Source organism: Elephas maximus, chromosome 12, assembly GCF_024166365.1.
Source record: "Elephas maximus indicus isolate mEleMax1 chromosome 12, mEleMax1 primary haplotype, whole genome shotgun sequence".
NCBI lineage: Eukaryota > Metazoa > Chordata > Mammalia > Proboscidea > Elephantidae > Elephas > Elephas maximus.
The window spans coordinates 56,470,953-56,485,580 of record NC_064830.1 but is presented as its reverse complement, the minus strand read 5'-3'; the positions used below and the strand labels follow the sequence as shown (position 1 = coordinate 56,485,580).

General features: G+C 38.6%; 1 protein-coding gene across 8 annotated transcripts in view; it reads left to right on the top strand.

The window, feature by feature from the left end:
- Positions 1-14,628, top strand: part of WDR72 (WD repeat domain 72) — a 970,312-nt gene that overhangs the window by 526,100 nt on the left and 429,584 nt on the right. For all 8 annotated transcript variants that reach the window (XM_049903404.1, XM_049903402.1, XM_049903403.1 and 5 more), the window contains one exon: positions 1,958-2,153. In XM_049903404.1, the coding sequence (XP_049759361.1) occupies positions 1,958-2,153 (196 nt within the window). The remainder of the gene's footprint in view (positions 1-1,957; positions 2,154-14,628) is intronic.

Genomic DNA, 14,628 nt, shown 5'->3' with positions numbered 1-14,628 from the left:
TGACCAACTCTTGAGTTTCCTTTGTAATGAAGGCACATTGTTAACATATGAAAAATGGGCTTATAAGTTAGTTAATTGGCTTGCAAAAATTATTTCTTCATAGTAATATTATAAAAGATCAGCTCCAAAGTCAACTCAGAAAACTTAAAGCCATATTTTCACAGTACAACATAGCAAAAGCACCTTTATGCAACACAAATGGTAAAACAGTGAAACAAGGCTAAGTGACACTTAAAAAAAAATTGAATGACATGGTTTGGGATACTTTGATATGTCCTTTGTTCCTGAGATTCCCTCCTTTTTTTTTTTCTTTATCACTTTTTTTCTTCAAGCTCCTGGAAACTAGTGTAAGTCAGCTCCCCTTCTGACCTGGACGAGGCACTAGTAGGCACTCTTTCTACTCCCCTCCCTGCCTGCCCACCTCCTCCTTACTTATGCTCAGTCATAGATGATTTAACTATAAAGATCGAAACCCATTTAAACTAAGTCGAATAAAAAGGGAAGTTATTGAAAGAGTATATGACATGCAATTCTTTAGATCCAAGACAAAGCAGTACAGCAGGGGCCTAGTAGAACATGAACTATAAGTTTGGAAACCCAGGTTATTCTTTGATTTCCCCCTACCCCATCCCAAAAGTATCTGCTTCTCTGTGATTGCCCCATTCTATTGCTTCTTTCTATAACTTCTTTTAGCTTCACAATTTTAAATTCCTAGGAAATAGAACCTGATTGACCTAGTATGGGTCGCTAGTATATGTCTATTTCTGGCCATAGGATTTGTGTTCCTGTGTGTGTGTGTGTGTGTGTGTGTGTGTATAAGGCCTCTGAAGCACATTAGACTGCTTGTTTTAGAATCTGTGGGTTGAGTAGGTTCTCTAAGAGATTAGTATGGTTGGGAAGGCAATGATATCTGACCCATTTTACAAGTCTAGGCTCCAGCTGTCATTTTGTGATTTTTCTCAGTTTTTCTGCAGTCTTCTTAAAAATGGTTATTGAAAATAACATGTTCTCCAGTGCCTCACACAGAGAGGTTAATGATTAGTTCTGGGAGAGTCTCAAGGAACCTCAACAGATGGTTTAAACAGCAACTGAAGTTGTGGCTTTGAGCCTTAGGGAAAATAGAAGCATCAACATGGTAAGGTGGTTAGAAGAGAAATAGGGAGTAGAAGAGACACTACTGCAACCCCCTCCCCAAGTCATGGGCTGACTGGCAGATGTCTTTCATGGTGGGGCACAGAGCTGCCCTGTGAATTTCTCTCAGATTAGTCTCAGCAGTATCCAACACCAAAGGTCGTTGTCCTGAACTGTGTTTAAGGTAACCACATGCTGCCTACTTTAAAAGTTTCTTAAGGATCCTCCTGTGAGCCTATTTTTGATCCTTGTGTCTTTGAGGCTATACATTCAGTTGAAACTATCTAATGCTTACCTCTTTTAGATTGTGTCTATACTGAGTTTTCTGTTTGAATAGAATGTGTGTAGTTCTGGGAACAGTACCAAATCACATTTTGAGATTTTAAGTGGAAAATATCAGCTCATGATACCCTTGAGCCTAAGCTTGTGTCTGTAAATAGCTTCCTTTTGTGGCAACAGATTAGTTACGGGGTTTATTTTATTCTGCATTATTTCCCATGTCTGTCTCCTTGCCTGAATTTGATGATGGTCAAGTCCTTCATTTATAAGTAGATCCAACCTGAAATCCTCCATTTACTTGTATCTCTTGACCTTCCAAATACGTCGTTTAAAGCTATTCAATGTTTAAAGCTCCTTGGTAGAGTTTTATGTGGAGACCTGCTATAGAAAGCAGAGGTACTGTTTCGTAAATGGGGGTTTAAAAAGAAATGTTTGCTATCACTAGGAGAAAAATCAGATTTAATCATGAAGAAAGCATTTAACTACTTACTTACACAAGACTGTTTGTTTTTAGTTCGTTTGTTTTATTTTGTTTTTTTGCCCACAGCTAAGAGTTGATCAGATAATTTGCTGTGTATGCAGTGACCATTCAGTGGCTCTCCTGCAGCTTGAGGGGAAGAGTTGTCTCCTACATGCCCGGAAGCATATTTTCCCTGTGAGGATGATAAAATGGCACCCGGCTGAGAATTTTTTAATTGTTGGTTGTGCAGATGACTCTGTTTACATCTGGGAAATTGAAACAGGTAAATTGAAATTTTACTTCCTTTCATCCTTTATATATTTATGAATCAAAGCATTTGGCAGAGTGGAAAGTTTCAGAGAAGACACACAATGCCCATTTCACTTGCTTTAATCTTTGGTTGGGCTGCATTTAATGGCTTCAGTTGAAGGTATAAGTGGAAAATAAAACACAATGGCATAAGTCAGATCCTGACCGACTTATGATTAGCTGACAGGGCAGTGCACAGGAATGAGTCAGATATTTCTGGAAGCTATAAATAAAAAAAACCTAAGTTATCTACTTTAATTATTAACAAGAGAGAAATTTAGTATCCTACCAACCTCAAGTTATCATTAAATTCTGCCTTCTTCAGCATCTTAGCAACATTTTGAGCTAATTGATGATCAGTAATAATGGAATATAACTAATTACAAAACTCCAAAAAGTTGAATCAGCAAAACTGAAAATTGAGTGGCTCAGTTGAACTTTTGCTATCATAGGGTAGAGAGCACATAGTTTGAACTTTAAAGCTTTACAAAAAGTTTTACTATGTAACTAAAGATATGAGACTAACACATATCAGACAAATGCTGGGAACATATCAAATAAGTCAGAGTAATTAATGTGAGTCGGGGGAGTTCCCTTGAGAGCCAGTTTCATTGGAGCTATTGCAAGGATTTTTACTGATTAATCAGTGGTGGTCTTATGTTGAGTATTTTTAACAGATCGAATAGTTTATAATATTATAGTTTGTAGCTATACTTCACCAATATAATTACCATTTTCTTTATGTTTGACTTTCGTGAGTTAATGTTGACGGCAAATATACTGGAGTAAAGAAGTTGGAATCGATTCCATGGCACCCAACAACGATAACAGAATACAATGCAATTCTGCCTTGTATTTGTACCTTGCTTTACAGCTTTCGCATACATTTATGCTCCTTTCCTCATAAGGTTCTCACAACTTCTGGGGTAGTAGACAGGAGGAGTACTAACTCTCCATTTTATTTTTGAGGAACCTTCAACTCTGAGATTTAAGAATGATTTATTATAAAAATAATGATCTTTTAAAAAGAACTAACATCAGTCTCTGAGATGTACAAACTATGACCTGTAGGCCAAATCTAAACTGCTGCCTATTTTTGTTAATAAAGTTTTATTGGACATAGCTGTGCCCATTCCTTGCTCTGAGAGACCAAGTAAATGTTTAAGACCGCACAGCTAATAAGTTGTGGAGCCAACTGTTGATAACTAATAAGTTATGGAACCAATATGAAGGATGCCATTGTTCATTGCCTCGAGTTGCAGTATTGAAGAATTCTACAGGGAAATATTAAAATATTAAAAATTTGGAAGACAGCTACCTGGCCAACCACCTGGAAGAGATCCCTATTTGTGCCCATTCCAAAAAAAGGTAATCCAACAGAATGGATAAATTATCAAGCAATATCATTAATATCACACACAAGTAAAATTTTGCTGAAGGTAATTCAAAAAAGTTGCAGCAGTACCTCAACAGCAAACTTCTAGAAATTCAAGCCTGATTGACAAGAGCATATGGACCAAGGGATATTATCGATGATGTCAGATTGATCTTGACTGAAAGCAGAGAATACCAGAAAAATGTTTACCTGTGTTTTATTGACTATGCAAAGGCATTCAACTGTGTAGATCATAATAAATTATGAATAATATTGCAAAGAATGGGAATTCTAGAGCACTTAATTGTACTCATGAGGGACCGGTACATAGACCAAGATGTAGTTGTTCTAACAGCACAAGGGGATACTGTGTGGTTAAGCATTAGGAAAGACATGCATCAGGGTTGTATCCTTTCACTGTACTTATTCAATCTGTATGCTGAGCAAATAATCCAAGAACCTGGAATATATGAAGAGGAACATAGCATTAGGATTGGAGGGAGAATCATTAACAACCTGTGATATGCAGAAGACACAACCTTGCTGAAAGCAAAGAGGACTTGAAGCACTTACTGATGAAGATCAAAGACCACAGCCTTCAGTATGGATTGTACCTCAACACGAAGAAAACAAAAATCCTCACAACTGGACCAATAAGCAACATCATGATAAATGGAGAAAAGATTGGTATGTCAAGGACTTCATTTTACTTGGGTACACAAAGCCACAGGGAGCAGCAGTCAAGAAATCAAAAGATGCATTGCATTGGGCAAATCTCTGCTGCAAGAGGCCTCTTTAAAATGTTCAAAAGCAAAGATGTCACCTTGGGGACTTAGATGTGCCTGAACCAAGCTGTAATATTTTCAGTCACCTCATATGCATGCAAAAAGTGGACAATGAATAAGGAAGACTGAAGAAGAATTGATATCTTTGAGTTATGGTGTTGAGTATACCCTGAACTGTCAAAAGCGAACAAATCTGTCTTGGAAGAAGTACAGCGAGAATGTTCCTTAGAAACTGGGATGGTGAGACTTTGCCTCACATACTTTGGACATGTTATCAGGAGGGAATAGCTCCTGGAGAAGTACATCATGCATGGTAGAGGGTCACTGAAAAAGAGAAAGACCCTCAGTGAGATGGATTGACACAGTGGCTGCAATGATAGGCTCAAACAAAGCAATGATTATGAGCATTTCACAGGACTGGGCAGAACGTATGCTGTACATAGGGTTGCTGTGAGTCAGAACCAACTTGATGGCACCTAACAACAACAACAACAATTTCAATTGTAAGTCAGAGGACAAGAGGGTATTTCTAGTTGCCAGTCTCTCTACCCACAGAGTGGGATAGGAAGGGTGGAGAAAGATTGGAATGGGTTGTCAAACAGACAGTAATCTGTATTGTGGCCATTACGAACACACCATGATTTAATTTAGGAGTCTCCTATAGTTGGTTATTTGTATAGCTCCCTATACAAAGTTTGTTATAGAATTGCCGTGTAAAATAATACACACATTTGGTGCCATATTAATCTGTAGGATATTTGTTCCAAATGCGGCTGTTTATCCCTTGGTTTTCTATATTATTAGTTTATAAACAACCTCAACTATAGCTAAGATGGAGATTATAATTGGTGATAATATTACTAATAATTATATCAGTGCCTTTACATGTGTGATGTCTTTCTTTACTTTTGCAAAGCACCATTTCACTGGCTGTCTTCTTGGAGCCCCAGAACATCCTGTATAGTTGTCTGAGGGCCCGGCATTCCTCACCATACTCATTTCCCTTGAATAGACTTAAGTTGTTCCTTTTTAGTCTTGTGTCTGGTATTGGCTTAGTTGTGAGTTTTCTTTTAACCTCTGTGATTCCAATTTTGCTTAAAATTTAATGAACTAAACAATTTTTTCTTTCCAAGCTGAATTTCAGCTGGCTAAGATGCTTTCATCATGTTTACTGTGCTTGATTTTGGTTGCATCCTTTTTCTATAAAGGTGGAAAAATCTGGGATCAGATCTTCATTTTTATGGGGTTAGGAAAAAAATACCATCTAAGAGCAGAAGAGTTAGGCTGAAAGAGCTCTCTTAGTGTATGGAATATTCCAGTTCACCCTGGCCCATGAGTGAATGACTACATGAATGAATGTGTGAATGAATGAACTAACCCAGATGTTCTTGGGCCTCAGTAGATTGCGGACAAATGAGTTCACCCTAACATTAGCCAATTGTGGTAGTTCTTAGATCATGGTTTCTCAACTGTAGTACTTACTTTCTCCTCAGGTGTAGGTCTGTGCATTTTCTACTCCTTTCGGTTTTTCACAGGCCTTTGCCCTTTAGCTTTTCTTGTGGCTGTTCTCCCCAAGGAGCCCCGGTAGTGCAGTGGTTAAGTGTTGGCTGCTAACCAAAGGGCCAGCAGTTTGAATCCATCAGCCACTCCTTAGAAACCCTATGGCTGCGGTTCTACTCTGTCCTATAGGGTCGCTATGAGTTGAAATTGACTCATTGGCTGTAGGGGTGAGTATTCTTCCAATAGGGTTCAAACTCAGTTTCATGAGGGAACAGATCTAATTTAGCTCCTTTTTTTCCCCCAGTTCTCTGCCTTCTATGAATACATGAAGGCGGAGTAAATTTACACTATCAGATCTTTCAGTACTAGAGCAATTCCAGAGTCCCTAAGGAGAAAATAGTAGTTGTCAGTGGGATAGGGAGTTGGGGGAAAGGGGCGTAGAAAGAAGAGGCAGGGGAAGGGGCTTGAGCTAAAAATAATTAATTTTCAACTTTGCCCAAAGTCTGCCTTGGTAGAAAGTTGGTAACATGGAGTGCAGGGTTCGTCCCTGTGCCACCCTATCCCAGGTGTGAAGGACAGGCTATGAGACCTCTTCAGTTGTTCATAAACACTTTATTATAGCCTATTCTTACTTTAAGGAACCCTGGTGACACAGTGTTTAAGCACATGGCTACTAACGGACCGATTCAAATCCACCGGCTGCTCCTTGGGAGAAAGATGTGGCAGTCTGCTTCCATAAAGATTACAGCCTTGGAAACTATGGGGCAGCTCTTCCCTGTCCTACAGGACCACTATGAGTTGGAATTTACTCGATGGCAATAGGTTTCCTTTTTGATTGTTGTTGTTTTTTGGTAGCTTGTACAAGTATATTCTAGAACTACCTAGTTCCATGCCCATTTTATCTTAAAATCATAATGGCTGTTTCTTTCTGTGACAGGTGGACAGTCAGGTTCATGCCAGGGGAAAGTCTGGAGTCATAGGTGGGCATGCTCATCTCATTGCAGAGGCAAACAACTGAAGTGGAGGAGTATTTGTGTAACACTGAAGACCTTTGTCTTCTGGCTAAATATGCAGCACTGCCAGTTTGGGAGTGATCAGGACACCTGGTTTTGCATATTGACTTGCTGGATATCCCATGATGTTTAGGTCTGATTCAAAAAAAAAAAAAAAAACCCAAATCTGTTCCCATGGAGTCTGTTCCAACTCATAGCGAACTTATAGAACAGAGTAGAACTGCTTCATAGAGTTTCCAAGGAGTCTGGTGGATTTAAACTGTCTACCTTTTGGTTAGTAGCCGTAGCTCTTAACCACTATAACGCCAGGGCTTCCTAGGCCTTACTAAAACACCCAACAGAAGGGAAAAAATTGGAGATGTCAGTTTGATTAATATTTGACCCCCCATAGAATGTTTGGCACAGACAACTCTGGGCAGTTTGTCGCCCTCATTGCTGTGATACACGATTGGGATAATGTAATGCTGATTCCCCCTCCTCACCAAAATACATGCCAGAAATAAATCTCAGCTCTGAGCTAATTATTCTTTTTTTTTTTTTTATTAACTTTTATTGAGCTTCAAGTGAACGTTTACAAATCAAGTTAAACTGTCACATATAAGTTTATATACACCTTACTCCGTACTCCCACTTGCTCTCCGCCTAATGAGTCAGCCCTTCCAGTCTCTCCTTTTGTGACAATTTTGCCGGCTTCCAACTCTCTCTATCCTCCCATCCCCCCTCCAGACAGGAGATGCCAACACAGTCTCAAGTGTCCACCTGATATAATTAGCTCACTCTTCATCAGCATCTCTCTCCTACCCACTGTCCAGTCCCTTTCATGTCTGATGAGTTGTCTTCGGGAATAGTTCCTGTCCTGGGCCAACAGAAGGTTTGGAGACCATGACCGCCGGGATTCCTCTAGTCTCGGTCAGAACATTAAGTATGGTCTTTTTGTAAGAATTTGGGGTCTGCATCCCACTGATCTCCTGCTCCCTCAGGGGTTCTCTGTTGTGCTCCCTGTCAGGGCAGTCATCGGTTGTGGCCAGGCACCAACTAGTTCTTCTGGTCTCAGGATGATGTAGGTCTCAGGTCCATGTGGCCTTTTCTGTCTCTTGGGCTTATAGTTATCATGTGACTTTGGTGTTCTTCATTCTCCTTTGATCCAGGTGGATTGAGACCAATTGATGTATCTTAGATGGCTGCTTGTTAGCATTTAAGACCCCAGATGCCACATTTCAAAGTGGGATGCAGAATGTTTTCATAATAGAATTATTTTGCCAATTGACTTAGAAGTCACCTTAAACCATGGTCCCCAAACCCCTGCCCTTGCTCCACTGACCTTTGAAGCATTCAGTTTATCCCGGAAACTTCTTTGCTTTTGGTCCAGTCCAGTTGAGCTGGCCTTCCATGTATTGAGTATTGTCCTTCCCTTCACCTAAAGCAGTTCTTATCTACTAACTAATCAGTAAAAAACCCTCTCCCACCCTCCCTCCCTCCCCGCCTCGTAACCACAAAAGTATGTGTTCTTCTCAGTTTATATTATTTCTTAAGATCTTATAATAGTGGTCTTATACAATATTTGTCCTTTTGCCTCTGACTAATTTTGCTCAGCATAATGCCTTCCAGGTTCCTCCACGTTATGAAATGTTTCACAGATTCGTCACTGTTCTTTATCGATGCGTAGTATTCCATTGTGTGAATATACCACAATTTATTTATCCATTCATCCATTGATGGACACCTTGGTTGCTTCCAGCTTTTTGCTATTGTAAACAGAGCTGCAATAAACATGGGTGTGCATATATCTGTTTGTGTGAAGGCTCTTATTTGTCTCGGGTATATTCTGAGGAGTGGGATTTCTGGGTTGTATGGTAGTTTTATTTCTAACTGTTTAAGATAACGCCAGATAGATTTCCAAAGTGGTTGTACCATTTTACATTCCTACCAGCAGTGTATAAGAGTTCCAATCTCTCCGCAGCCTCTCCAACATTTATTATTTTGTGTTTTTTGGATTAATGCCAGCCTTGTTGGAGTGAGATGGAATCTCATCGTAGTTTTAATTTGCATTTCTCTAATGGCTAATGATCGAGAGCATTTTCTCATCTATCTGTTATCTGCCTGAATATCTTCTTTAGTGAAGTGCATGCTCATATCTTTTGCCCACTTCTTGATTGGGTTGTTTGTCTTTTTGTGGTTGAGTTTTGACACAATCATATAGATTTTAGAGATCAGGTGCTGGTCGGAGATGTCATAGCTGAAAATTCTTTCCCAGTCTGTAGGTGGTCTTTTTACTCTTTTGGTGAAGTCTTTAGATGAGCATAGGTGTTTGATTTTTAGGAGGTCCCAGTTATCTGGTTTCTCTTCGTCATTTTTGGTAATGTTTTGTATTGTTTATGCCTTGTATTGGGGCTCCTAACGTTGTCCGTATTTTTTCTTCCATGATCTTTATCATTTTAGTCTTTATGTTTAGGTCTTTGATCCACTTGGAGTTAGTTTTTGTGCATGGTGTGAGGTATGGGTCCTGTTTCATTTTTTTGCAAATGGATATCCAGTTATGCGAGCACCATTTGTTAAAAAGGCTATCTTTTCCCCAATTAACTGCCAGTGGGCCTTTGTCAAATATCAGCTGCTCATACGTGGACAGATTTATACCTGGGTTCTCAATTCTGTTCCATTGGTCTACGTGCCTGTTGTTGTACCAGTACCAGGCTGTTTTGACTACTGTGGCTGTATAATAGCTTCTGAAATCAGGTAGAGTGAGGCCTCCCACTTTCTTCTTCTTTTTCAGTAATGCTTTACTTATCCGAGGCTTCTGTCCCTTCCACTTGAAGTTGGTGATGTGTTTCTCTAACACATTAAAAATGATGTTGGAATTTGGATAGGAAGTGCATTGTATGTATAGATGGTTTTGGTAGAATAGACATTTTTACTATGTTAAGTCTTCCTATCCGTGAGCAAGGTATGTTTTTCCACTTAAGTCAGTCCTTTTTAGTTTCTTGCAGTAGTACTTTGTAGTTTTCTTTATATAGGTCTTTTACATCCTTGGTAAGATTTATTCCTAAGTATTTTATCTTCTTGGGGGCTACTGTGAATGGTATTGATTTGGTGATTTCCTCTTCGATGTTCTTTTTGTTGATGTAGAGGAATCCAAGTGATTTTTGTATGTTTATCTTATAACCTGAGACTCTGCCTAAGTCTTCTATTAGTTTCAGTAGTTTTCTGGAGGATTCCTTAGGGTTTTCTGTGTATAAGATCATGTCATCTGCAAATAGAGATAATTTTACTTCCTCCTTGTAAATCCGGATGCCATTTATTTCTTTGTCTAGCCTAATTGCTCTCGGGAGGACCTCTAGCACAATGTTGAATAAGAGCGGTGATAAAGGGCATCCTTGTCTGGTTCCCGTTCTCAAGGGAATGCTTTCAGGCTCTCTCCATTTAGAGTGATGTTGGCTGTTGCCTTTGTATAAAATATAGATGCCCTTGATTATGTTGAGGAATTTTCCTTCAGTTCCTATTTTGCTGAGAGTTTTTATCATAAATGGGTGTTGGACTTTGTCAAATGCCTTTTCTGCATCAATTGATAAGATCATGTGGTTTTTGTCTTTTGTTTTATTTATATGGTGGATTACATTAATGGTTTTTCTGATATTAAACCAGCCTTGCATACCTGGTAGAAATCCCACTTGGTTATGGTGGATTAATTTTTTGATATGTTGTTGAATTCTATTGGCTAGAATTTTGTTGAGGATTTTTGCATCTATGTTCATGAGGGATATAGGTCTGTAATTTTCTTTTTTTGTGATGTCTTTACCTGATTTTGGTATCAGGGAGATGGTGGCTTCATAGAATGAGTTAGGTAGTATTCCGTCATGTTCTATGCTTTGAAATACCTTTAGTAGTAGCGGTGTTAACTCTTCTCTGAAAGTTTGCTAGAACTCTGCAGGAAAGCCATCCGGGCCAGGGCTTTTTTTTATTGGGAGTGTTTGGATTACCGTTTCAATCTCTTTTTTTGTTATGGGTCTATTTAGTTGTTCTACTTCTGATTGTGTTAGTTTAGGTAGGTAGTGTTTTGCGATGAATTCATCCATTTCTTCTAGGTTTTCAAATTTGTTAGAGTACAATTTTTCGTAATAATCTGATATGATTCTTTTAATTTCAGTTGGGTCTGTAGTGATGTGGCCCATCTCGTTACTTATTCGGTTTATTTGTTTCCTTTCCTGTATTTCTTTAGTCAGTCTGGCCAATGGTTTATCAATTTTGTTAAATTTTTCGAAGACGCAGCTTTTGGCTTTGTTAATTCTTTCAATTGTTTTTCTGTTCTCTAATTCATTTAGTTCAGCTCTAATTTTTATCATTTGTTTTCTTCTGGTGCCTGATGGATTCTTTTGTTGCTCACTTTCTATTTGTTCAAGTTGTAGGGACAGTTCTCTGATTTTGGCTCTTTCTTCTTTTTGTATGTGTGCGTTTATCCATATAAATTGGCCTCTGAGCACTGCTTTTGCTGTGTCCCAGAGGTTTTGATAGGAAGTATTTTCATTCTCGTTACATTCTATGAACTTCCTTATTCCTTCCTTAATGTCTTCTATAACCCAGTCTTTTTTGAGCAGGGTATTGTTCAGTTTCCAAGTATTTGATTTCTTTTCCCTAATTTTTCTGTTATTCATTTCCACTTTTATGGCCTTGTGGTCTGAGAAGATGCTTCGTAATATTTCGATGTTTTGGATTCTGCAAAGGTTTGTTTTATGACCTAATATGTGGTCTATTCTGGAGAATGTTCCATGTGCGCTAGAAAAAAATGTATACTTTGGAGCAGTTGGGTGGAGAGTTCTGTATAAGTCAATGAGGTCAAGTTGGTTGATTGTTGTAATTAGGTCTTCCGTGTCTCTATTGAACTTCTTACTGGATGTCCTGTCCTTCTCCGAAAGTGGTGTGTTGAAGTCTCCTACTATTATCGTGGAGGTGTCTATCTCACTTTTCAGTTCTGTTAAAATTTGATTTATGTATCTTGCAGCCCTGTCATTGGATGCATAAATATTTAATATGGTTATATCTTCCTGATCAACTGTCATTTTAATTATTATGTAGTGCCCTTCTTTATCCTTTTGGTGGATTTAAGTTTAAAGTCTATTTTGTCAGAAATTAATATTGCTACTCCTCTTCTTTTTTGCTTACTGTTTGCTTGATATATTTTTTTCCATCCTTTGAGTTTTAGTTTGTGTCTCTAAGTCTAAGGTGTGTCTCTTGTAGGCAGCATATAGACGGATCCTGTTTCTTTATCCAGTCTGAGACTCTCTGTGTCTTTATTGGTGCATTCAGTCCATTTACATTCAGCGTAATTATAGATAAGTAAGTGTTTAGTGTTGTCATTTTGATACCTTTTTATGTGTGTTGATGACAATTTCATTTTTCCACTTACTTTTTTGTGCTGAGATGTTTTTCTTTGTAAATTATGTGATCCTCATTTTCACAGTATTTGACTTTATGTTTGCTGAGTCGGTACGTTTTTCTTGTTTTTTATTTTGAGTTATGGAGTTGTTATACCTCTTTGTGGTTACCTTAATATTTACCCCTATTTTTCTAAGTAAAAACCTAACTTGTATTGTCATATATCGCCTTGTATCTGTCTCCATATGGCAGTTCTGTGCCACCTGTATTTAGTCCCTCTTTTTGATTATTGTGATCTTTTGCATAATGACTTCAATGATTCCCTGTTTTGAGCATTTTTTTTTAAATTAATCTTAATTTGTTTTTATGATTTCCCTATTTGAGTTGATATCAGGATGCTCTGTTCTGTGACCTTGTGTTGTGCTGGTATCTGATATTGTTGGTTTTCTGACCAAACAATTTCCTTTGGTATTTCTTGTAACTTTGGTTTGGTTTTTGCAAATTCTCTAAGCTTTTGTTTATCTGTAAATATCTTAATTTTGCCTTCATATTTCAGAGAGAGTTTTGCTGGGCATATGATCCCTGGTTGGCAGTTTTTCTCCTTCAATGCTCTGTATGTGTCATCCCACTGCCTTCTTGCCGGAATGGTTTCTGCTGAGTTAAAAAAAAAAAAAAAAAACCTTTTTTTTTTTTTTTTTGAGTAGTCTGAACTTATTCTTATTGATTCTCCCTTGTAGGAGACCTTTCTTTTATCCCTGGCTCCTTTTAAAATTTTCTCTTTATCTTTGGTTTTGGCAAGTTTGATGATAATATGTCTTGGTGTTTTTCTTTTTGGATCAATCTTAACTGGGGTTCGATGAGCATCTTGGATAGATATCCTTTCGTCTTTCATGATGTGAGGGAAGTTTTCTGTCAGCAGATCTTCAAGTATTCTCTCTGTGTTTTCTGTCCTCCCTCCCTGTTCTGGGACTCTAATCACACGCAAGTTATCCTTCTTGATAGAGTCCCACATGATTCTTAAGGTTTCTTCATTTTTTTTTAATTCTTTTATCTGATTTTTTTTCAGCCATTTTGGTGTTAATTCCCTGGTCCTCCAGATGTCCCACTCTGCATTCTAATTGCTCGAGCCTGTTCCTCTGACTTCCTATTGCGTTGTCTAATTCTGTAATTTTGTTGTTAATCTTTTAGATTTCTGAATGCTGTCTCTCTATGGATTCTTGCAACTTATTAATTTTTCCACTATGTTCTTGAATAATCTTTTTGAGTTCTTCAACTGTTTTATCAGTGTGTTCCTTGGCTGTTTCTGCAGTTTGCCTTATTTCATTTCTGAGTTCATCCCTGATGTCTTGAAGCATTCTGTAAATTAGGTTTTTATATTCTGTATCTGAGAATTCCAGGATTGTATCTTCATTTGGGAAAGATTTTGATTCTTTTGTTTGGGGGGTTGTAGAAGCTGTCATGGTCTGCTTCTTTATGTGGTTTGATATTGACTTCCGTCTCCGAGCCATCACTAAAATATCGTAGTGATTTATTCTATATTTGGTCACTGAGTCTTATCTTGTTTTGTTTTCTTTCAATATATGTGGATGGACTACTAGATTGTGCTGTCTTGATTGTTGTAGCCCTTGACTTACTTATGACCTATTACCAGCTGGTTTGGGCTGTTACCAGATATATATGCCTGAGTCCATTCACTATTCTTGATTAGAATCTAATTTTGGGTCATCAGGTGTGTGATGCACCCTACACCTATCCACCTTGAGAAGTAGTGGTGATAGTTGTTTGCACCAGATTCTAGTAGCAGCTGGGGTTCACAGTCCAGGGGGGTCAGGATGCTGACAGGCTTCCCCCAAGTGTCAGTGAGGTAGGTGTGTCTCTATTCCTAAAGCACCTTGGTGGCAGGGCTCTGCATGTGTACCTTAGGCCCGCAATGCAAGTACCTCTATAGATTGGTAGGTGTTACCCTCCTTAGACCCCTAAGGCAGGAGGCTAGGTGGTCTGGGGGAGCTTCAGCCCTCAGTTCCCTTTTGTGGGTCAGTGAGGGCTCTGTTGAATAAGCAGAGATATCAGACCTGGGAAACTTGTTTTTCCAGTAAATCTGCTAAAAAAATGCAGTCAGATCCCTATCAGAAATGTCTTTGCATTATAATAGCCACCTTGTTCACTGTAGGGATGAAAGCCAGAGATATGCGTCACATATGCTTGGGTGGAGCTGGTTCCGTGTTTTTAGTCCAATTAGGGAAGGATTCTTGGTCCCTGGGTTTTTTGTGGCTGCTTTTTCACTTCTTCTTTCAGGCCGGAAGAATGGCTTAGGAAAAGACCAAAACAAAAGGGAAAAGAAAAGCCTCGGAGCAGTTCTCCCTCTGGCTCAGGAAATTCCAATGTTAATGAAGCCGCCTGGGAAGGGAA